Raw genomic sequence first — 24,230 nt, 5'->3', positions numbered from 1 at the left:
GATGGCAATAATAATGACAGATGATAATAGATCATCTTCACTGACACTTCACTGACCTACTGTATGCTAGCCTCAACTGCTCAACTGTTAGCACATACAATATTAAGTGTTCTTCCCTTTTTTTTTTTTTTTTTTTGAGATGGAATCTCACTGTCACCCAGGCTTGAGTGCAGTGCCATGATCTTGACTCACTGCAACCTCTGCCTCCCAGGTTCAGGCACCCCTGCCTCAGCCTCCAGAGTAGCTGGGATTACAGGTGCCCGCCACAACACCTGGCTAGTTTTTATATTTTTAGTAGAGACGGGGTTTTGCCATGTTGGCCAGGCTGGTCTCAAACTCCTGACCTCAAGTGATCCACTTGCCTTGGCCTCCCAAAGTATCGGGATTACAGGCATGAGCCACTGCGCCTAGCCATAAGTCTTCTTACTATTACCCTTTGAAAACAGGTGCCATTATCACCTCAATTTTATAAAACTACTAAGGCACAAAGAAATTAGAAAACTTGTCCAAGGTCATCCAGTTATTAAGAGGCAGAGCTAAGGCAAGTCCTTCAACATTTTCTCTATTGATATGTAATATATGAATACATATAAATGCCTACGAATAAAAATGACCAAAAATGGGTTCAAAAAATCCACAATATTCTGCCACAAGCACCTAAAAAAAAAAGTCCACAGTAACATTAGAGGAAGAAATTGGTTTTTTTCTAATTTCTTCCAGGACTTTCGTGTGACTAATTATCATCATCCATTCTGACTTTTCTTGCAAACTCGAACCCTGTATTTCCAACTGCCTGCTGAAATAATCACTAGCTCAAACTCCAGGAATAATTAACCAATCCCTACCCTAAACCCATGACTTTCCTATAGGAATAATCCATTCACCCTGACTCAAATCTAATCAACTCATAAATCCTCTCAATTCTTTTCTCAGTATTTCTCACATTTAGTTCCCAATATAATTTCCTAATTAGCCTCAATGACTCTTCACCTTTGGTCACCCAGTCTATACTGCCGTTAACTAAAATGATGATTACAATAAGAACAGTAACTACTACATTAAATATATAGTATGCTAAACATTGTGCTAAACACTTTACATATGGGATTGCATTTAAACCTCTAAACCATAAAAAGTAGGTACTATGTATAAAAATTAGACTTATTATTATAGCCATTTAAGAGGCTGAAAGCTGAGTAAGTAACTGGGCCCAAGAACTTCTCATTTGAGATTTTTATTTCAAATCTATTTCCTTAAATGTCTATGCCAACTATATCTTGGTCCAAACTCATTACAGTGGATCACTGAAAGCTCACAAATATTGGAATCAAGACATGCATGAAAACAAATGCTATGGTAATAACTGAATAATGAGAACAATTGTGCTATAATGAGTGTAATGTTGGCTGAGAATGACCAAGCGATAATACAACTTTGGGAAGTGGATGACAATCAGTTATGTGCCTTACCAACAGTCTCATTTAAACATCATTAGTCATCCATACATTCTGATGAGTTATAATGTCTTTTTCAATCACTGAGCTCCTTTAGAGTTAGGATTACTGTTAATCTGAACTAGTCTCATACCAGACATGTCAGATAACTATCCTCTATATTATTCTGCCTACATTATTTTAATCATGTGGCTCCTCAAAGCCAATATAAAGCTCAAATCTCTAAGCTGGCATTTGAGGTCCTTTATAGATCCAACCTGCAGATCCAAAATCTGTTGGTAACTGGAAATCCTTTGTTCAAACAAACAAAAAATCCAAAAATGTCCTATGGAAATTCCATCTGTAAAGCATGCAGGGAGGGGGGTGCTTTTTGCATCTTATTGCCTAATTACAGAAAACATTACAGGAATAAAAGCACAAGCTTGACAACATGCAACATACAATTCCTCTATAGAATCAAGATTTTATCGGACCAAAAAAATGTCCTATTTGGATACATTAGATTACATAAAATATATTAAAACTAACCTTTAAAAAAATCTGTTTAATGTGACTACTAGAAAATTTAAAATGACATATGTGGCTTATAATTCCATTGAACGGTGCTGGATAGAGCAGTAGTTAAAATGGCAGGCTCTGAAATCACACTACTTTGGTTTTATCCCAGCTCTTACACTAACAGGTATATCACACTGAGGAAATTAAACTCTCTAAAATGCAATCACCTAATCCACAAAATGGATCTAATAATGATATAATATGATTGTGGTGAGAAGTAAATAAGGTAGTATATATAAATAACGTATCACAGTGTTTGGCAAATAAATGCTAAAAACATCCCAGGGTACTGGGACTAAATTGAGCTCCTCTAAACCCCTAAATGAACAATCCCCCCACCACTAACCCCTACCCCAAAGGGGCTCACACATTAGGCTTGGGTTCAAGAAGTCTTCTACCTTACCTAGGAAATCCCAAGGATCTAAGAAAAACACTGATCAACAAAACTTTAGGGTATAAACCTAGACTGACTCCTTCTGAGCAGTCTTAATCTCATCATCTTTGTCTCATTCCCTGCAATACCTCATCTACTACAATGACAAATCCAAAATCTTTTTTCAAATCTCTATAATTTCATGCCAATATTCCTCATCCTTCTAGTTTACTAAGATCATGGCAATTCATAGCATGAATTCTATCACACTTTACCCCATCCTATTGTGTCCTCTGGTCTTAAGATGTCTGCATCTCTTTTCATACTCTTCTTCTATGTCATGTCATCTTTCTTCTCTCCTAATTGCTACAGTTTGAATATTTGTGTCTCTCCCAAATTCATAAGCATATGATATCTGTATTATCTCCATTTTATAGATTAGCTGATTGAGTTTTTGAAAGTTTAACTTTCTCAGTATTATATAGCTGTTAGTAAGAGCTAGGATAAAACCAAAGTAGTGTGATTTCAGAGCCAGCCATTTTAACCAGTACTCTATCCAGCACTGTTCAACAAAACTATAAGCCATATATATCATTTAAAATTTTCTAGTAGTCACATTAAAAAAGGAAAAAGAAAAATGAAAAAGTGAAGTTTAATTATGTATTTGGATAATCTAATATATTCAAAATATCAAATATCACTTTATCCTATCATCAATGTAAATCAATGTAAAATATTATTAACTGTAAAGATTAAATTGTATAATTAAACCTACTATACCCCTGTCCTGAATTGCAAAACTTTTTTTTTTTCTGCTGTACAACTTTTGAATGTAGGATGCCAGGCAGAACAATCAAATGCTTCACTCATGGCAAGCCCTTCACTTCATGAATATTAATGAAGGACCACTAAATATAATTTACCAGCATCTTTCCTATGCTAACGCAAACGTTAGAAAAAATATCCTCCTTCTCTTTACATACATAATTTCAACTGGCTTCCATATTATCCTCCAGCTCACCTGTATCTCACACTTTTTTCTGAACTTTAGGGCCTTACTTCCAACTACCTTCTAAATACCATCATTTAGATGAGCTGAAGGCAACCTAAACATAACATGTCCCAAACTGATCAGAGAATCTTTCTCTAACTTTCTTTTTCTTTTTGAGATGGGGTTTCAGGTTTTGCGCTTGTTGCCTAGGCTGAAATGCAATGGGCAATCTCGGCTCACTGCAGACTCCACCTCCCGGGTTCAAGCAATTCTCCTGCCTCAGCCTCCCGAGTAGCTGGGATTACAGGTGCCCACCACCACACCTGGCTAATTTTTTGTATTTTTAGTAGAGTCGAGGTTTCACCATGTTGGCCAGGCTGGTCTTGAACTCCTGACCTCAGGTGATCTGCCTGCCTCGGCCTCCCAAAGTGCTGGGATACAGGCATGAGCCACCAAGACAGAACTCTAATCAGCTTTCTTCCTGTATTTCTTGTTTGATAATAAAAATAATAGCCAACATAAGAATTATATATATATTATTTTATTTAATACTCAAAACAACTCTATGAATTCTATCAACCTTTATCACCAAATAGGATTTAAAGGCATGGTAACTTGCTCAAGATCACAAAACTATTAAGTGACAGATGCACACCTTGGCACGTCTGACTACAAAGCCCATGCTCTTAAACACTTTCCATACAGGCACATAAAGCAAAATTAGAAACCTTGAAGTCATCCTAGAAATTCTACTCACTCTCTACATCCTGCCACCCAGTCATCTCTCCCCTACTATCTAGATCTCACAGTTTCCCAAACTAGTCCTCTCCTCTTTGTACTGCCTCCATTCAGCCTCTCAAACTTACTCTCCTGAACTATTGCAGTAACCACCTAATTGGTATTTTGACTCGAATCTCAACCACTATAGGGTTCTTTCTGTATTTAAATTTCATCATGTTGCTGCCCCACTTAAAATTTTTATAAAGGTTTCCAACTGCCAACCAGGTTAAGTACAAACTTCTTAACAATTGGATTTTTGCCTACTCTCCCAGTCATCCCATCATTGCCCAAATGTGCTCTAGGGGGATGATACTGCACAACTTTTTTTTTTTTTTTTTTTTTTTGAGGCAGTCTCACTCTGTTGCCCAGGCTGGAGTGCAGCAATTTCGGCTCACTGCAACCTGCCTCCCAGGTTCAAGCGGTTCTCCTGTCCCAGCCCCACAAGTAGCTGGGATTACTGGAGCGCAGCACCATGCCGGTCTAATTTTTGTATTTTTAGTAGAGACAGGGTTTCACCATGTTGGCCAGGCTGGTCTCGAACTCCTGACGTCAGGTGATCCGCCCGCCTCGGCCTCCCAAAGTGCTGGGAATACAGGCGTGAGCCACCGTGCCCAACCAACTCATCTCTCTTAACATGGTGACACTCACTCCTTCCTCAGTTCACATGGTTCTCTCTCTCTCTCAGCTGACTTCTAATCATCCCTCCAGATTTAGTTCAGTATCAGCTCTTCAAGAAAGCCTTTCTTCACTGCTGCAGCCTCCTTTCCTTCACCTGTCAACAGAGTAGGTATTCCTTCCTCTGCAGTCCCCCTTTACCTCATTTCTAATTAACCTCATCACAAGTTATTCTATTAATATGTGTTTCTGTCTGTTCCTCCTGACTCAGAGTTCTTTGAGGACAGGGGTTTTATTTTATATCAATCACACATTCCTAGCATAGCCCCTGGAATATAGCACTCTATACCATATGTGTACCAAATGAATGCTTTTGAAAAAGTGGAATGGTTTATATCGGGCTTACAAATCACAGCAAAGAATGTCTGGGAATATCAGGATAGTCAGTCTTCCATATTTACTGAGAGGGAAAAGGAACACTTCTGAAGGAATGTTGATGACCCGGAAAGTCAGTTAAGGACAACAAGTCTGCCTGAAAAAAGAAGTAAAGATCAGAGAAGTCACAGACTTTCATTAGAGAGAACACAAAGAAATCATTTATTTAAAGATCCGACTAAATCCAAAACAAGTTCACAAAGCCAACAGAAATTCAAGATACATAGACATACACAGCGAACATTCTCAAGTCAATTTCAAAATGTTGAAAGCTATTTAGGCAATAAAGATCACAAACTTTCCGCACTGCCAAGGTGAGGGAAATTACATTTCAAAGGCGATTCCAAAAAATCTAATCAAGACTTTCCTCAGGATCAGTTTTTGGTATCCACATTTCCTCAGTATGTGTAATACAGGTGCCTGTCTTGGGCGTACGGATAAACCCAGAAGGCCACGAGCAAACATCGTGATTAACTTTAAAGAGTTTAACTTGCACCCCTTGTATGATGCCACAGGATAGAATACTATAAACCGCCAACCTCACAAGATGAGTTACAGTTGCCATGGGTTAAATTTGCTGCCTGGAAAACAAATTTTAAGTCCTGCACCCAGAAGGGTCTGGGAATGGGCCGCAACAAAGACCAAGCCAGAACACCCCGAGCCCAGATCAGCTCAGAGAACGCGCTCCACGTGTACGCGCCTGCAAGCCCGGCTTCGCTTCCCGCCCGCGGGGAGCGCCCTTAGCTGCACTACAGCGTTCGCGCCCGGACCAGGACGAGTAAAGGAGATGGGGGCCCTCAAGCCCTCGAGAATATAATAAATACCCGTTAGTCATACCACACTACCTTCCTGCTAGCGCGAGGCAGGCAATTACCATCCACCAGCGGCAAGCAGCCAGCGTCTCACCCGGAGCGCAGGCCCGACCCCGCACTCGCACCCAGCATGCGCGCGGCACAGCGGATACAAGGAGCGCGGCACTTAGTCCCGTCTCGCCCGGGGGGAACGTAAGATTGGCGCTGCTCGCAGCCAATCCGCTGGCAGCGAGTCTGTCTGTGAACGCTTCCGCAAGCTACGCAGCGCCCGGCCTGAGGGCGTGTATCCGCGGCCGTAGCAGCCCGGCTGGTCCTGCTGCGAGCCGGCGGCCGGGAGTGGGGCGGCGGGTAAGTGGGCACGAACACGACGGACGCTGTACAGTCTCCTTCGTCCGTAGGGAACTGCTGGCGGCCTAGGGTCGTCCTGAGAGGGAAAAGTGAGGTCCGGCTGCATCTGCGGCGCCCTGCGTGGCCGTGCGAGCCGTGGCCTCAGAGGCTCGTCCCCTACGCAAATCTTCGCTGTCTTGCCAGGGTCCTGACGTGACGTGCGGCTGCGAGAAGGCAGGGGCGGGTTGGGGGAGGTGCTGAGGTGGTAGCAGCGGCGGCCTTTGCTGCGTTTTCTCTGTCCCAGAGGGCTCAGGCAGGGGGAACTCCCTTGAGGGGCCGCTGCGGGTCGCCGTCTCCGGAGGCACCGGCGAGGGCAGAGCCGACGGCCTCTTCACGGTCTGTAAGGTCATTGTTTACCAGTCGCGGGGCAGCGCGGCAAACCTGCTGGGGAAAGGTTTTCTGGTTGGAATAGGATGAGTACCGCACCAGCTTTGCCTTCCAGCTGAGATGTAAATTTCAGGCCTCCATCCTGTGGAACGTGGGAAAACTATCTTGAGTGTTGGCATGTTCTAAGTAGTTTAAAATAATGTATGATAAATGATGTGTGTTTAGACGAAGGATTTACACATACAAATTGGAGACTCTCGCGGTCTTAGTGTAACTAACTTTTCGTCCCCTTAACCCTTGATGCCTGTTCTGTGCGTCTCTAGAGGGGAAGGAGCATTATACTCTGGAAGCACTTGCTGGATGGGGAAAAGAGAAGTTCCTCTCCGTATGCTAACTCCGTAATACAAGCGTTTGTGTATTTTAAAATCACAACTGTTCCAAATGTAATCTAGCCTCGTTTTCCCCCTCCCTCGGATGATAGGTGTTCTTCAGGACAGTTTTATTTTAAGGAATTCTTAGACCCAAGTAAACACCATCATTAAAAGAACTGGTAACTATTATCAGTTCTTCCTTTGGAGTCCATCTTAAATGGAAAGGAGATGGGAAAAACTTTTTTAAAGAGAAGAAAGAAAACTGAAGTTTTTTAATTGACTAGAGAAATATTCAGAAGACTCTTTATTTTCACCTAGATGTATCACAAAATTGAGAAACAAACATTATCCCTTGACCATGTAGATTTTACACCACATTATGTCAACGGCATGTACCTTCCACATTCAGTATTCAGAAAGAAGTGATCTGAACTCTGACTATTCTTTATGGATACAGTAAGTCAGATATAAGAGTGGCTACTTGACAGACTGGCTGGGTGAGTTCTGCTTTTTCTTTTTAATATAAATTTATTATGTTGGTAAATTTAGCTTTTGGCTTTTCACGTTGCTCTCATGATATAAGAAAATGTAGGTTATCTCTTTCAGTTTGAATTTTCCTATTTAGTAAAACAGCATGCTAGAAAACAAACTTTAGGAAAGGCATTTTAACTACTTTTTAAATTAGAACCATGATAATAAGTCTTGTCTTACCATAAAGTCAGATGTTGACGATTCTTCACTGCTGTCAGCAGCATCTCTACAAGTAGCATATTTTGGATGGTGTTTGTGTGCTACCTCAAGATAACTAGGAAAAAATAATCATCCTGACACATGTACCTTGTCATGTCAGAATTGGGGGTGTTTAGGTTGCCAGTTATATCAGTGTTGATTCATTTTATTACTTTCCTATAGAGCAAACATGAATGTTGGAGTTGCCCACAGTGAAGTGAATCCAAATACCCGTGTCATGAACAGCCGGGGTATGTGGCTAACATATGCATTGGGAGTTGGCTTGCTTCATATTGTCTTACTCAGCATTCCCTTCTTCAGTGTTCCTGTTGCTTGGACTTTAACAAATATTATACATAATCTGGTAAGAATTTCACATTATACTAAACACTTAAAAGTTTTAGGTTTAGTGGTTGCCAGAAATTAAGGGGCGGAAGGAATGGAGGGTTATTGCTTAATGGGTACAGAGTTTTTAGTTTTGCAAGATGAAGAGAGTTGTGGATGTCGATGGTAATGGTGATGATTGCACAACAATATGAATGTTTTTAATACCACTCAATTATACATTTAAAATCGCAGCACTTCGGGAGGCCAGGGCGGGTGGATCACAAGGTCAGGAGTTCAAGACCAGCCTTGCCAACATGGTGAAACCTTATCTCTACTAAAAACACAAAAATTAGCTGGGCGGGGCAGCACATGCCTGTAGTCCCGGCTACTCTGGAGGCTGAGGCAGGAGAATCCCTTGAACCTGGGAGGCAGAGGTTGCAGTAAGCCAAGATTATGTCACTGTACTCCAGCCTGGGTGACAAAGTGAGACTTTGTCTCAAAGGAAAAAAGCATCTAAGATGGTAAACTTTATGACGTGTGTTTAAACACAGTTTTTAAAAAAGCTTAAGGTTTTGTGATATGTACAACTTAGTTTTTTTAACAGCTTTTTTTGAGATATAATTCACATGCAATAAAATCCACCCATTTAAAGTGTATAGTTTAGTGGTTTTTAGTATATAAGACTTAATTTTGAAGAATTCTAATCTGGGATAGAATTTTCTTTTTTCTTTCACACTTTATTTCAAAACTGGGCCTTTTTCTAAGTAAGACTTTTTTTTTCTCATTGTATAAAATCTAGAAAATAGATCATTTTGGTTTCAATCCTTGTTAACTTATCTATCTAAATTGTATAAGTATTCTTTACTGTTTCAGTATTTAAGTGTTGAACTTAATCATATCTTATGTGATTCAGGATCTTATGGTGCCTTAGCTGCTGCTTGTTGAGTATCACTCTCTTGTATTAGTGCTAACAGAGTAGCAAAGTTTTGACTGACTCTACTGACCATATAATGCAGCCCTGGAAATTGCCTTTTACAAAAACAAAAAATCCTGACAGCGACTTTTCTAGTTTTAATAGCCTATTAAAATAACGTGAAAAGGAGGAAATAGTTACTTGAAAATTTTAATTGAATCCAGTTTAGCAGTACATTTGTTGAAAGATATTTTTTAAAATTAACTTAAAGCATTAAGACAGGAAAACAGGAGAAATTGATTTTTTAAAATTAACATTTATTTTGGCCAGGAGCGGTGGCTCACGCCTGTAATCCCAGTGCTTTGGGAGGCTGAGGCAGGCAGATCACTTGAGGTCAGGATTTCTAGACCAGCCTGGGCAACATGGTGAAACCGGAAACCCTGTCTCTACAAAAAATACAAAACCTTAGCCGGGCATGGTGGCAGCACATCTGTAGTCCCAGCTACTCGGGAGGCTGAGATGGGAGAATCGGGAGGCTGAGGTGGGAGAATCGCTTGAGCCTGGGAGGCGGAGGTCACAGTGAGCCATGATTGTGCCACTGCACTCCAGCCTGGGTGACAGTGAGACCCTGTCTCAAATAATAACAATAATAATAATATTTATTTTCTATCTTCTGGAGTATATTTGAAGTTGACTGGAGGAGGACAAGAATGATGTGCTGGTAGACATGATAAATACGTGTCCATTTAGTCCATTTTATGTGATAGACTTTGTAAGGGCAAAAGATGTTTTCTTTTAAATAGTGACTTCTCTGAAATATTTTGCACTAATCATCTCCCTTTTGTTGAAACTTCCTTTGGCTTCCATAGGATCACTTTCACCGGCATGTATTTCTGACCTTCTCTTTCTTCTTATGGAGTCTTACTTTCTCTTTTCCTCTCTTAAATATTTCTATTCCCAAGGTTCTTTTCTTCATCTCTTCTTATGCTATGTATTCTACCTAGGTTACTTCATCTACCTATATTTTCAGTTTCTACCTGTAGAATAAGGATGTTCCTATTTATTTATATCACCAGATTACCTTGCACCTTAAACCAAACGAGTATAAATGGAACTTATCTTATTCCTGATTAGTCCCTTACCACCCACAATCTGCTCCTCTGACTTCACCACTAATCTTTTCTAAAGGCCAAGCCGGACAGCTAAATGTTAATGGTAAAGCAATTAATACACAGGTTGAGCATCCCTAATAGGAAACCCAAAATAGAAAATGTTCTAAAATTCGAAACTTTTTTAGCACCAACATGGTGCCACAAGCGGAAAATTCCATACCTGACCTGACAGGTTGCAATTAAAATGCAGTCAAAACTTTATTTCATGCACAAAATTATTAAAGATAACCATACAAAATTATATTTAGGCTGTGTGTGTATGATGTATATGAAACATAAATGAATTTCATGTTTAGACTTGGGCCCTGTCCCCAAGATATCTCATTATGTATATGCCGATACTCCAAAATCCAAAACAATCCAAAATCTGAAACACTTCTGCTCCCGAGCATTTTGGATAAGGAATACTCAACCTGTAACGTATAGTCCAAACAGACTGTTTAGAGAGTAAAATGGAGCTCTGGTAATAACTACTACAAGAGAATAGGTATAATCAGAACCATCCAATGCAAACAAGAATACAAAGTCACCTAAGTCTTAGGATAACTTTTCCTTTATATTCCATATCCAGTTTGCTCAGAGCACTGCCTTCTACTGCTTTACTCTCAACTTGATCCCCATACCCTCATTTTTTCCACAAGTAAATTACTCGGATAAATCAAATGGTCTTCTTGATGCTTCTCTACCCTTCTTCATTCCAACTTGGCAGAGTGATGTTTTAAAAATGCGTGCTTGCTCAAGTCATACTCTTAAGTCATTCAGTGATTATCCACTGCAGTCATGGTAAAATCCAAGTTTCTTGTGTGACATATAAGACCAGTTGATAACAGTGCAGAAACAAGGAGACTTCACCTTATCTCAACCATCTCTAAATACAGGCTGTACACTAGCAATAAAATCATCTGCTCTCATTTTATTGCTTTGGCTTAAGCTATTCTACTATATTTTCTTTTCACCTGGACCAAGTACTCTTTTGTTTTTAAGAGACTGTCGTGATCATAGCTCCTCCCACCTTAGCTTCCCAAGAAATTTGAGGACTACACATGCCGCCATATCTGGCTAATTTGTTTTTATTTTAATAGTGATAGGGTCTCACTATGTTGCCCAGGCTGGTCTTGAACTCCTGGCTCACACAATCCTTCTGCACCAGCCTCCCAAAGTGCTGGGATTACAGGCATGAGCCACCATACCCAGCCATTTTGTTTTTTTTACAGAGACAGGGCCTCATTCTGTTACCCAGGCTGGAGTGCAGTGGCATGATCATAGTTCACTGCAGCCTCGAACTCCTGGTCTTAAGTGATCCTCCTGCCTCAGCCTCCCTCAGCTAGGACTATAGGTGTGTGCCACCATGCTCATCTGATTGACTGATTGAGATGGGGATCTTGCTATGTTACCCATCTTGTCTCAACCTTCTGGCCTCAAGTGATCCTCCTGCCTTAGCCTCCCAAAGCATGAGTGAGCCATGGCACTCAGGGCCTACTTTTATTTTTTTGAGATGGAGTATCTCTGTGTCATCCAGGCTGGAGTGCAGTGGCACAATCTTGGCTCACTGCAACCTGCACCTCCCAGGTTCAAGCGATTCTCCTGCCTCAGCCTCCCGAATCGATGGGACTACAGGCATGCACCACTACACCCAGCTAATTTTTGTATTTTTAGTAGAGGTGGGGTTTCACCATGTTGGCTGGGCTGGACTTGAACTCCTGACCTCAGGTGATCCACCTGTCTTGGCCTTCCAAAATGCTGGGATTACAGGTGTGAGCTACCATGCCCAGCCCTCTCTAGTATTTTAATACCCCTCCCTCCTTCCTGCTCTCCTACAGCAAAACTGTCCCTCCAGGAATCTACACAACTCCCATGCTGCATTCTTTTATCATGTGGTTGTCATTGTTTTACAATTAGCAGTTTATCTCTTTATGTTTTAATTTTTGTATCTCTAAAGACTTATTTAAATGTTTGCTGAATAAGTTAGTCTTTTTTTTTTTTTTTTTTGAGACGGAGTCTCACTGTCACCCAGGCTGGAGAGCAGTGGCGTGATCTCAGCTCACTGCAACCTCCGCCTCCTGGGTTCAAGCAATTCTCCTGCCTCAGCCTCCTGAGTAGCTAGGATTACAGGTGTGCACCACCACGCCTGGCTAATTTTTGTATTTTTAATAGAGACGTTGTTTCACTATGTTGGTCAGGCTGGTCTCGAACTCCCAGGTGATCTGCCCGCCTTGGCCTCCAAAGTACTGAGCATGAGCCACCACACCTGGCCAAGTTAGTCTTTTCCATTCTCCAATAGCACATGTATTAAGTATATTTTAGAAGCCATCCCTGCACCACTACCACCCCCTAACCTTGTTTCAAATTGGTTGACCATGGACAAATGATTGGTAATTAACACTGTATAGAAAGCAAACCTCTGATTTATTTGTTATTAGTTCACCACACTAAAAACTTAATTAGCCATAGGAGTTGCAATTACATGACTCCAAATTTAAGTTTCCTTTGAAGATAGCCACAATAAACCAATTAAAAATCTGAAATATATATTGAATGCCTTTAAAAATGAGAAAATGGACCTAATTGTTACACCCAGTTAGAAAAATAGTGTATTTGCCTTTCTGAAAGAAACCTACAGTGGTTGTTTTATTAAGTGCTACCTCATCCTTAGAGGTTATGCTTCACAAGATTCTTGGCCCAGCTTTAAAAATGAATGATTCATTTTGATTCAGTAGGTATTAGTAAGGACTAGCCATGAGCTACATACTTTTGTTCCCTAATTCTTTTAATGTAGGAATAATGATCACAAACATTTTTATATAAAAATAATTTAAAAAAGAATACTGGGGCAGAAGATATATGGCCAGATAAAGATTTTATTATTTTTCACTGAAAAGATGTATAAAATAAACTTTCGATATTCTAAACACTAGTTAAGTCTATATAGTTTGAAGGAAATAATGAGAGGATGATTATTCTTTTAGTTTCTAATATGTATGTGGTCTGGAACAGATGTTCTTAACTTTTTGGGGGTCCTATACCCCCTGAGAATTTGAAAACATACTTTCTGTTTTATAATTCACTTTAAAGCCCATATAAAAATGGTTTTGTAGTGCTTACAGAATAAATACTCCTTGGCATAATGTCATCTTCCAATATTTCTAATGTTGGAAGTGTCCAGTGTCTAATGTCTTGCAGTGTCCCGTGCTTATTCCTAGTGTATTCAGGCTAATGGGAAAACAAACATCATTCAAACAACTCTAACACGATATACCGTACTGTAATCGTATTTTCAATAAAATTGTATACAACTACATAAACAGGAGATTAATTATTACTAATGAGGTAGGTTTTCCTAAGGAATTGTTATTTGAGCTGAACCTTTAAGAATGAGGTAATTAATGAGGTAGCATCAAGACTTTTGCCACAGCAACAACGAAGCTTTCCCTCCCCTGCCATTTGCTGAGTATTCTGATTGTACCTTTGATAGCAATTTCTGCCCTACTTTCTAGCTGTTTATGCATATCTTTTTTTCCTTACCATCTCTTAGAGGATTAAATTTCTCCAAGGCTTGGGTACATCTCATTCAATTTCATATGTGCGTGTATGTCCTGTGTCTTGTACATATAAGCCACTTATTAAATATTTGGTGGGTTAAATCCAATTGAACATGAGTCCTTTCCTTCATAGCTTACGTGTTATTGCAGCTAAACGACTTCTGAATTGCCTAATGGAAAAACTAGGAAGTAGACTAAGCCTTGAAAGGAAGGGCTTGGTTAACTTGGTATCATACAAAATTTCAAATCCGTAATTTTTCTACATAATCATTAAAAGCTGAGGTAGGAAAAATGACATCACATTGTGGCGTTTAGAAGGAAAAATTTTGTGTCATGATAATATTTAGGCATTATCCTTTTATAGTGTCTCAAGCAGTGATCCTGAATGAAACACTGCCTATCAGTCTAAATGGGTATCATAATCTCAAGGAAACCAGATCTACTATATATTGGTTTTATTCTATCCTAACTATTAATAAAAATGTTATATGTTTCATATGATCTGACAGATCTGACAGAATGGCTTTTAGTAATGTTATTTGCTTTGAGTTTTAAAAACTGACTTCAGAAGAAACACTATTGAGGCACAATGGCGATTTAAAAAGGGAATTGAGTGGAACATTATACCTATTATATCAAACTATTTTTGTTGCTTTGGAAGAGAACTATTAAGGCAAAGGCAGTCATCATATTAAATATCTCAAAACTATTTTTCCCGATAGATTTTAATCATTTTATTGTTTTCTACTAGTTTGTATGTCTTCATCATTTTTTAAGTATCATCAAATTTACTAATATACCCTGAAGAAAAACCTCCTGTACATTGGGGAAAAAGTAATCCTATTTCCTAATAGGAAAAGTGTAGGAAAATCTGAATGTAAAGATACGAAGCTACACTGATACTTATTTTCAATTTAATGAAAAGAAATGCAAACAGGTTACTTTCAATTGACCTTTTACAAATTCTCATTTAATAATAATTTATATACCCTAGAAAGTTCTATTTTATTATAATGAAACTGGCCACAGCCTTTCACTATTATCTGAAAGCGCAAAATGAACTCAGCTAAATCCCACACTCTCTCACAAACAGCTTGGAACCTTGTTAATGCTACTGACAAAGACTAATTTTGTATTTAATATTGTTCATTTCTACCCCCTTGCTTGTTTTCCAGGGGATGTATGTATTTTTGCATGCAGTGAAAGGAACACCTTTCGAAACTCCTGACCAGGGTAAAGCAAGGCTCCTAACTCATTGGGAACAACTGGACTATGGAGTACAGTTTACATCTTCACGGAAGTTTTTCACAATTTCTCCAATAATTTTGTAAGTGGCAGAAATGTTTAGGTATGAGGAGGATTGGATAAGAGGAAAATATCCTTTCATCAGATTGAATTGGAATTAGAAACAGCATTTTGTTGAAAACTTCTATCAATAAGTGGCACCTCGGATAGAATATAAATTATAGACAGAATTTTTAACAAGTTGATAATAAATTAGTTTTCACTTCAGTCAGTACATACGAAGACAATATTACATGCTAATCAGTGCACCTAGACATGTAGGATATAGAGGTCAAATGTATTCCAGCTCCCATTCTTAGGTTTCATATAAGGACACAAAATACATAATCATATTCTATATTGCACTGTCAGATTAATCTCCCTAAGCAATGATTTAGACAATCAGAAGAATTTCACTGGCCACCTAACCTATTAAGATATTCAGACTCCTTGGGAAAGAGTATGGTTTCGAAAAAAAGAGGTCAGGCTTTCATTACAGGACAGACCTGGGTGGAGTCCTATATATATCATTCAGCCAGCTTGGTTTGCTCATATATAAAATTCTAGCTAGTGATACCTAATTCAATACTAATGCTGTAAGAAATAAATGAGATAATATCTACCTGGATAGCATGTAACCTGTATCTGGTATCTAATTTCTTTCTTTTATCTGATGTTCTGCACCTTCCAGAAAATAGTTCTTACCCCATTTTCCCTTGATGTAAATATTTTATCCCCACCCAACTCCTACCTGGCCTTCTAAGCAGCATTTCTTGAATATTTCATGTGTAGTCCTATTTCTGTCTTTGTTCAAATCATATCTCCTACCTGAAATGCCGCTTCCTTTTTTCCCCAGCTTTATTGAGGTATAATTGACAAATAAAAAAAATGTATATATGTTTTATTTTGTCTCTCCAAAGAATTTATAAGTGCATGGATTGCTTTGAATCCCACAGTAAGTACAGTGGCCTACACATAATAGAGGTATTGCTCATATATCTTAATACTCTGTACCATCTAGCTTAAACATAATAATATCCATGATAGTGTCAGCACAGCCTGGCGTAGCACAAAAGACATCCTGGAGGTGGATGTTGGAAATCCTTATGCTAGAACTTAAGAGAGAATAGGCTTTAGATATTTAAGTAAGGGAAGACATTTTTCAAGTGAAAGGAATAAACTGATCATAAAATAATGGGGTCCTTTTTCCTTAATTTATAGCCCTTTGAGGAAATTTTGAACTGGTTTAGTCCCATATAAAATTAACCTCAAAGAAAAGTGTCAGTGAGGTCTAATAAAAATAAATGTAAGCTACGTGGGAAGCTGAGGCAGGAGATGGTTTGAGCCTAGGAGTTGGAGGCTGCAGTGAGCTCCAGTCACATGCTGTACTCCAGTTTGGGCAACAGAGTAAGACCCGATTTATTAAATAAATAAGTGAATGAATGCATGCATGCATGTAATAACAAAAATATTGGTTATTCAGATGGCCCTGAATTTGGATTTTGGCTCAACCCCTTTGAAGCTCTGTGACTTTTGGCCATTTTCTTCAAAGGCTCAGTTTTCTCATCTGTAAAACATTGAAGATTGCATCATAATACATGTAAAACGCCTGACATATTCTGAAGTTTTAATCACAGTTATCACACAAAAGGTCAACTGAGATGTACCTGTGTACAGTGTCCATATTTCTCAAAATATATTTTTGACCAACAGGTATGATTTCAAATATTCTGATTAAATTGCTTACTTAACTGAAGAAATAGCATTAAAGCCATCTATATAGCATTAAGACTTTTCAAAGTGCTTTCACATTTTCTTACTTAACTATTTGTCAGGTAGGTGTGACATGGAATGTTATTCCAGATTTTTTTTTTTTTGAGACAGTCTCGCTCTGTTGCCCAGGCCAGAGCGCAGTGGCGTGACCTCGGCTTACTGCAACCTCCGCCTCCCAGGTTCAAGCGATTCTCTTGCCTCAGCCTCCCCAGTAGCTGGGACTACAGGTGTGTGCCACCATGCCCAGCTACTTTTTGTATTTTTAGTAGAGATGGGGTTTCACCATGTTGACCAGGCTGATCTTGAACTCCTCACCTCAGGTGATCCGTCTGCCTCGGCCTCCCAAAGTGCTGGGATTACAGGCATGAGCCACCATATTCCAGATGTTTAGGTAAAGAAACAGACTCAAATGCATTATCTTGCACCTAGTTGGAGTTAAGAGCTCAGGTTTACACCCTAAACTACTATCTTGTAATACAGGTCTCTTTCCAATATAGCTGTTGGCAAATAAATGTTGTCACACTGATTCCCACCTGGGTTTTGCATACCATCAGAGGGTTGTCTAAGTTTTTGAAAGAGGCAAGTAATTTTCATATAATCTACACACAAAATTCGTTTAAAAGACAAAAAGGGGACATATGCTAGGTTATAGTCAAAAGAACCCATTATAAGATTTATTATTTCTAACCTATCCCAGATTATAGATTAAACCTGTAATGATGGTGGGAAATGAAATGAGTTTGCTAAATGCAAGTGATGTCCTATTTTGTTCAGTAAAGGAAGTATAAATTTAGTCTTCAAATACATGAAAGGAAGAAAGAATTTCAGAATTGAATATGGTTTACACTCGAGAAAGAATATTCTGACTAGTTTGCAAAATAGGTGGAAGATTGTAGGATTTCTCAATGTAGATGGTTCTAAAAATGTATAAAATTCTCTGACTGTGATTTTTTGTCATACTTGGAAGTAGCTTCTCTCTTCTAACCATATTACACAAGATATTTATTTTCCCTTATGAGAAACTAATGTCAGTAAAGACTTTTAGAATACTTTCCCTGTGTACTACAAAAATAAACACCTAAATAGAAACTAACTTCTTAGTTATGAACAAATAAGACATGATGTTTTATTCTTTGTATCTTATCTGTATTATTCCGTTAGTAATCAGATGATGTGTCTGCACCTTGATATACCCGTAGGTGAAACTAAACATTCTGGACTTGGTGATTTATGGTTTTAAAGGTGCTTTAGGCTTGGGGCTTGTTAAAACAAATTCTCAGTTGGATATCCAAAAACATACATGCATTTGATTATTAAAAAGCAGCTGGAATGGTACAACAGTGTCTTTCAAGTTACCAGTTAAACTGGTTACAGAGCTGCTTAATCAACTACAGTATGAAAATGAGAACATCAAAAGGGCAACTAAATATTTATTTCCTTCAAAGATAGGAATTGTACTAATGAACTAAAACCCCATTTTTCGGAGCTTTGCAGTAGAGGTTTTTAACCTGTGAGTCATAAAACTTTTTGAGAATAAGATGAATGCTTTGAATCCAGATCTCTCTCAGAAACATACATGGAAATACAGAACCACACCTGTAATTACAGAGGGCATATGAACCCTAGTTTGAAAGCCTTGCTTTAAAGGATGCAATGTGTTCTATTAAATGTATTTAATACAATTACAGAAATGGAAAATATGGACCTCCATTAAACAAATTTTTTAGTTCCTAATGAGATAAAACTTGGGGCCAAACTAAAATGGTTCCTTTTATTTTAGTGCTCAGAAATAGTTTTATTTTTAGGTATTTATGCTTTAATGGCCTTTTTTTTCTACCTTTAAAATTGTTTAAGTTCTAAGTAATTTTATTTTTGGATGTTATATATATTCTTAACTTTTATCTCTACAGATATTTTCTGGCAAGTTTCTATACGAAGTATGATCCAACTCACTTCATCCTAAACACAGCTTCTCTCCTGAGTGTGCTAATTCCCAAAATGCCACAGCTACATGGTGTTCGGATCTTTGGAATTAATAAGTATTGAAATCTTTTGAAACTGAACAAAACATTTTACAGCTGCTGAATTTCTTATAAGAAAGGAGTGGTTATAAACTGCACTGTTTCTGTGATAATGTGAAATTAAGAAGTATTTACATTGGAGGGCCAATGGTTGGTCCTTCAAGTGCTGTTTTGAAGTGCAGATTTCCATTAAATGATGCCTCTGTTTAATACATCTGGTATATTTCTGAAGAGGGGCTTTATAAGCAGGCTGGGCAGGCCCAGCTTATAAGTTCAAGGGCATCACAGTGAGGGTGTAGTAGATAAATTCAAGGAAATAAGAGATTTGTAAAAAACTAGGACCAGCTTAACTTATAATGAATGGGCATTGTGTTAAGAAAAGAACATTTCCAATCATTCAGCCATGGTTAGTTAAAGCAGACTTACATGTAAACCGGAATCATCTCTATACAAGTTTATTAAAGATTATTTTTATTACTATACATATTTCTCTTGTTTTATGTAAGAGGATGTATATCCTTTTGTTTTATACAAGCCATTTCTCACTTATGAGGGTACTTTTTTGGTTTTGCTGGCTCAATATTGTGTATTGGTCAGTGAGGCCATTTTTACATTTATTACATTACAGAGTTCATGGAGGTTCACCTTTGTGACTGATTGGTGATAGAAAATAGCCAAGTATCTGACAAGCAGCCTCTGAGTCAGTGTTCTAATTTTGGAACAAAGCGGGTTTTACTGCTTTTCCAGACACAAGGCTGCTAAACCAATTAAGAAAATAATTTATTTCTTTCAAGCAACTGAAAAGTAATGGTAATTTAAAGGTGTCTGCTTATTTGGTTGAACTATTTAATTGGCAAAGTTTGTCATCATTTGAAAAAGGAAATATAAAAGAACAACCATATAGCCAACCTGTGGCAGAAATGACGTCTCTAGCAATAGTACCAAAGTAAGTAATGGAGTCTTTTTTGGCAGGTCTGCAGTAAAAGATAACATTTTCTTTTCTTAGTTCTGCTCTCAACCCCCATATTTTGCCCATGAATATTTTGCCTTTGAATATGTGGGTTTTAGTATATATAGCCCAAAATGGTAACTGTCTCCAGAACAGCAACCATATTGAATTCTTGTGACTTAGGAAAGCTTCCTATAGTTGCTGACATTAATTGCAAGAAATAACTATATACTACTTTGAGAAGTAAACATGTCAAAAAAAACCAAGTTCAGATATGGGACAAAATTTAAAAATTCAGTAACATTTATAAACATAATTGAATGAAAAGAATTATAGACCAACTTAAACATCAATTCGTGTCAGTAAACTGACTTTGGGGGATAATGATCATTGTTTTGTACTTCAAAAGTATTGAGTTTAGAAATCAGTTGTATGATACTACCTTTGTATGTCTGTCTTTTCCCATGTATTTTTAAATAACTAGTGATCCATAATTTAATAAAATTTTTCCTTGGTGTAAGATTATTTCAAAAGCTCTCCAAATTTAGTCATCAAAATTAAAGTGACATTTTTCAAGTTTATTTTTAAGCAACTGAATTTGTAAAATTAAAGTAACAAAAAACATTCATTTTTCTTTATGTTAAAGTTCATCTCAAAAGGCTTACATTTTTTTTTAACATACTTCAGAGACAGAAGTCTCCCTCTTACACATGCTTTCTTCACTGCTTTCTCCTATCAATGCTTTAAAAATATTTACTCGGTAGATATTTGAAGGGCCCACTCTGTTACAGGAATTATGTTAGGTACTGAGGATAGTCTGTAAACAAGACAAACCAACTCCCTTCCCTTTGATGGCTACATTCCAGTTTCAAACAAAATCTATAATGACTATTACTTGGAACAAAATAAATTGCCATGCCATAAATGCTTCAAGTCAGGAGACATAATGGCAGTTTCTAAGGAGTCATGAGCTCAGAAATGCCACTAATTTTAGCATTCATTGGTGGATCTTTCTTGCAGCAATTATTACTGTGGAGTTCTAGTGATGATTTTCTGTTTATCTTATTCCTTCTATAATTATTTATTGGAATCTTTTATAAGGAAGATTTGTCTATTCTCCCTCATTTACTTATTTATTAAATCACTTATACTCTGGGCTCATGGATATTTCATTCTTTGGGTTATATAATCCATTATGATTTGTTGCTCAAATTGTCCTCCAGCTTTGACCATTAGGAGTGCTTACAAGTTGACTGCTGTGTCCCTTTGACCTGCCCCCATCCTTGTTCTAGGTTTATGGTACTACTGTCTATTGAATTATAAAGATCCTAAGGGGCATAATAATATCTCCTTGACTAACACCTATGTGAATTAGCTTATAGAGCTATATGAGGCTAAATTAGAGAAGCCCTTGGACACCATGTAATTCAACCCCCTGCCTTAACTTTTTTTTTTTGAGATGGCTGGAGCCGGGTTTTTTTGGTCTCCCAGGCTGGAGCACAGTGATGTGATCCCAGCTCATGGCAACCTCTGCCTCCCGTGTTCAAGCAATTCTCCTGCCTCAGCCTCCTGAGTAGCTGGGATAATGGGTGTGTGCCACCACGTCCAGCTAATTTTGTATTTTTAGTAGAGATGGGATTTCACTATGTTGGTCAGGCTGGTCTCAAACTCCTGACCTCAAGTGATCTGCTTGCTGGGCCCCCTACCTTAGCTTAAATCTTCATTAATTACCACCCTTCTGTTTAGTTCTGTTTTAATAATAATATTAATAGAAGAGGACTTATAAGACAGTATATTCTAGTTTTGTAATGGAATTTACAATTTGTTGTATATTGAGTCAAAAATCTAATATTTACATAACTCTTCAACTATTTAAAGATAACTTTTAAATTTGTGTCAGCAGCATGGAATAAATATTACTAGAGCCTTCATCATTTTCGATATGATATGGTTTCAGATTTCTCCCACTATCCTGGTAATTCTGCTCTAAGTTCCAGTTTATTCCTTATTATATAGCACAAGAGTTAAATACAAGAGGTGATCAGATATGCTGTGAAAGAGTACCACTTCCCCTGTTCTGGATGCTTTTTTTTTTTAACACTGCTTAATACCACTTTAGTTTTTTATTTTGACAACTACATATCACTGATTCACTATGTCACTAAAATCTTTAATCTTCAATATATAGTGCTGTTAAATTATGATTACCCTTCACATATTAAATTGATTTATTAAACCAAACTCTTAAGACATTTTTCCTATAGAACTCCATCTTGTTAGATTTTAGTTTATTGATTCATCTTCTCTAGCTAAAGCTGAATCTTGATTTTCATGCAGTATATTTCTCCTGTGTCTTCTATATTATATATGTCATCAGTAAGTATCACATAAAAATAGCCTTATGCTAGTCATGAAGAATACAAATGGAGCAACCCAGTGTCAACCAGTGCAATTTAATAGTCTTTCTAACAGGATAGAAAGAAAAGAGTAATTCCCAAAACAGTAACACGGATACTGCATGTCGATGTGAGAAATGTGAACAAGTTCAGTACTAAAAAGACATGTCTAGGTAAAATACCCTAAAAGGAGGTTTGGAGTAGTGCAAGGCAGGGGAGGGGAAGGTAAGTGGAATAGCAGAGATAAACTCTCTATTATGTCAGAAAGAAAATAATGAGATGTATCACATTTTACTCCTTAATCTCAGTTCCAGGTAAAAATGATCCAGTGATTTAGCAAGTAGTTTGTTATGTTGGGTTTAAAATTTTTCATATAGCTACAAATGAACGCAAGAGAATTATAAACATCAAAGTCAGAATCCTGAATATATCAAGTATATAGAACACAGGGCTTCAACTCTATTGGATGATTTTATCTCAAGTTGAATGTTGGCCTCACAGAAGTTGTTTATAGTATTTCCTTTTTTCAAAATCTGAAACATTTCATAATTAGAAAAACAGTAAAAAAAAAAAATTTTGAGTTTTCAGTGTAGTATTGTAATTTATTTCATTTCTTGACACATATTCAAGCCCTTGATAAACAATGGTTATACAATGACAGGTGTAGCTCTCAAGTTCTAACTAATGTTAAGTTTAGCAGATAAAGCAGTTTATCACTGTGTCCGTTCACTCGTACTGCATAAGTATGTGTTGATAAAATAATCTTAAATACAAGGATTTTAGTAAAGAAATAAGCTACTTCATTAACATTGTAAAATAAATAGTTTTAAGATACAAAGTATGAAAGGAATTTTATAGTGTTTAAATTTTCTGACTTTCCAATTATGCAATTATAAATTTTTATTGACAATCTTATTTTGAAAACCCCCGAGTTTTCAAATATTCTGCATTTATGTTGACCACTTTACCAAGATGATAAAACATGTAGTATTTTCCTCATTTTATAATTTTATAGTGGGAACAGAGAAGCCAGATGATTTATTAGTTATTGCTGGTAAAAATACAGAGATTCTTTGAAACATTTGTCTCTCCTAGAATTCTCATCAAACCATATGCTTCTAACACATTACTTACCAGTCATGGGGAGTATGTGGGAACGACAGAGACTCACCCTCTCCCTTCCCTGCCAAAACCACACATAGACCCACACACTTAAAAAATAAGGAAATAAGATCATCTAGTACGGAGATTCCTCAAAAATTAAAATTATATCCAGCAGTTCCACTTCTGGGTATATACCAGAAGTGAAAGCAGGAACTTGGACAGATATTTGTCCATTTTTGTTCACAGCAGCATTATTCACAATAGCCAGAAGATGGAAGCAATCCAAGTGTCCATCAAGGGATGAATGGTTAAAAGAAATGTGACATACACACAATGGAATATTATCCAGCCTTAAAAAGGAGGAAAATTCTGATACATATTATATCCTGGATGAATCTTGAAGACATTATGACGTGAAATAAGTCACAAAATGACACATACTGTGTTATCTCACTTTTATGAATTCCTAGAGTAATCAAATTCAAAGACAAAGTGGAATGGTGGTTGCTAAGGGTTGGAAGGCAGAAGGAATGGGAGCTTATTGGTTTCTGGGTTTTTTTGTTTTGTTTTGTTTTGTTTTTTGAGATGGAGTCTCCCTCTGTTACCCAGGCTGGAGTGCAGTGGCACAATCCCGGCTCACTGCAACCTCTGCTTCCCGGGTTCAAGTGAATCTCATGTCTCAGCCTCCCACTTATCTGGGATTACAGGCATTCATCACCACACCCAGCTAATTTTTGTATTTTTAGTAGAGACGGCCATCATGTTAGCCAGGCTGGTCTCGAACTCCTGACCCCAGGTAATCCGCTCACCTCAGCCTCCCAAAGTGCTGGGGTTACAGGAGCGAGCTACTGTGCCCAGCTGGGAGCTTACTGTTTAATGGGTACAGAATTTCAGTTTGGGAAGAAGAAAAGGTTCTGGAG

The 24,230-nt window shown here is 37.8% G+C and overlaps 2 protein-coding genes across 19 annotated transcripts in view; one reads left to right on the top strand and one right to left on the bottom strand.

Moving 5' to 3' along the window:
• The window catches only part of PMS1 (PMS1 homolog 1, mismatch repair system component), a 92,007-nt gene extending 85,846 nt beyond the window's left edge, over positions 1-6,161 (bottom strand). For 6 of the 15 annotated variants that reach the window (XR_013402080.1, XM_015110539.3, XM_015110544.3 and 3 more), the window contains exon 1: positions 6,052-6,161. The gene's annotated coding sequence lies outside the window, so the exon portion shown is untranslated. Of the gene's footprint in view, positions 1-5,177; positions 5,304-6,043 lie in introns of all 15 variants that reach the window. The other 9 variants (XM_015110540.3, XM_077957315.1, XM_077957313.1 and 6 more) reach the window with 3 other exon arrangements.
• A 103-nt stretch (positions 6,162-6,264) lies between these two features.
• On the top strand, positions 6,265-20,343 carry ORMDL1 (ORMDL sphingolipid biosynthesis regulator 1). 4 transcript variants are annotated; one of them, XM_015110499.3, is made up of 5 exons: positions 6,602-6,741; positions 7,468-7,600; positions 8,016-8,196; positions 14,959-15,110; positions 18,751-20,343. In XM_015110499.3, exons 3-5 carry the CDS (start codon positions 8,023-8,025, stop codon positions 18,884-18,886), a joined length of 462 nt encoding a protein of 153 aa, XP_014965985.1. In that variant the 5' UTR covers positions 6,602-6,741; positions 7,468-7,600; positions 8,016-8,022; the 3' UTR covers positions 18,887-20,343.
• Positions 20,344-24,230: the final 3,887 nt, after the last annotated feature.

This window comes from Macaca mulatta, chromosome 12 (assembly GCF_049350105.2).
Source record: "Macaca mulatta isolate MMU2019108-1 chromosome 12, T2T-MMU8v2.0, whole genome shotgun sequence".
NCBI classification, from domain to species: Eukaryota; Metazoa; Chordata; class Mammalia; order Primates; family Cercopithecidae; genus Macaca; species Macaca mulatta.
This window is presented reverse-complemented; position numbering and strand designations above follow the sequence as displayed.

Bases quoted from the DNA above. Each gene is read 5' to 3' on its own strand.
- ORMDL1 (XM_015110500.3), top strand. From the start codon at position 8,023: ATGAATGTTGGAGTTGCCCACAGTGAAGTGAATCCAAATACCCGTGTC. The intron at 8,197-14,958 runs GTAAGAATTTCA...CTTGTTTTCCAG, and splicing joins CAAATATTATACATAATCTG to GGGATGTATGTATTTTTGCA. The intron at 15,111-18,750 runs GTAAGTGGCAGA...TTATCTCTACAG, and splicing joins ACAATTTCTCCAATAATTTT to ATATTTTCTGGCAAGTTTCT.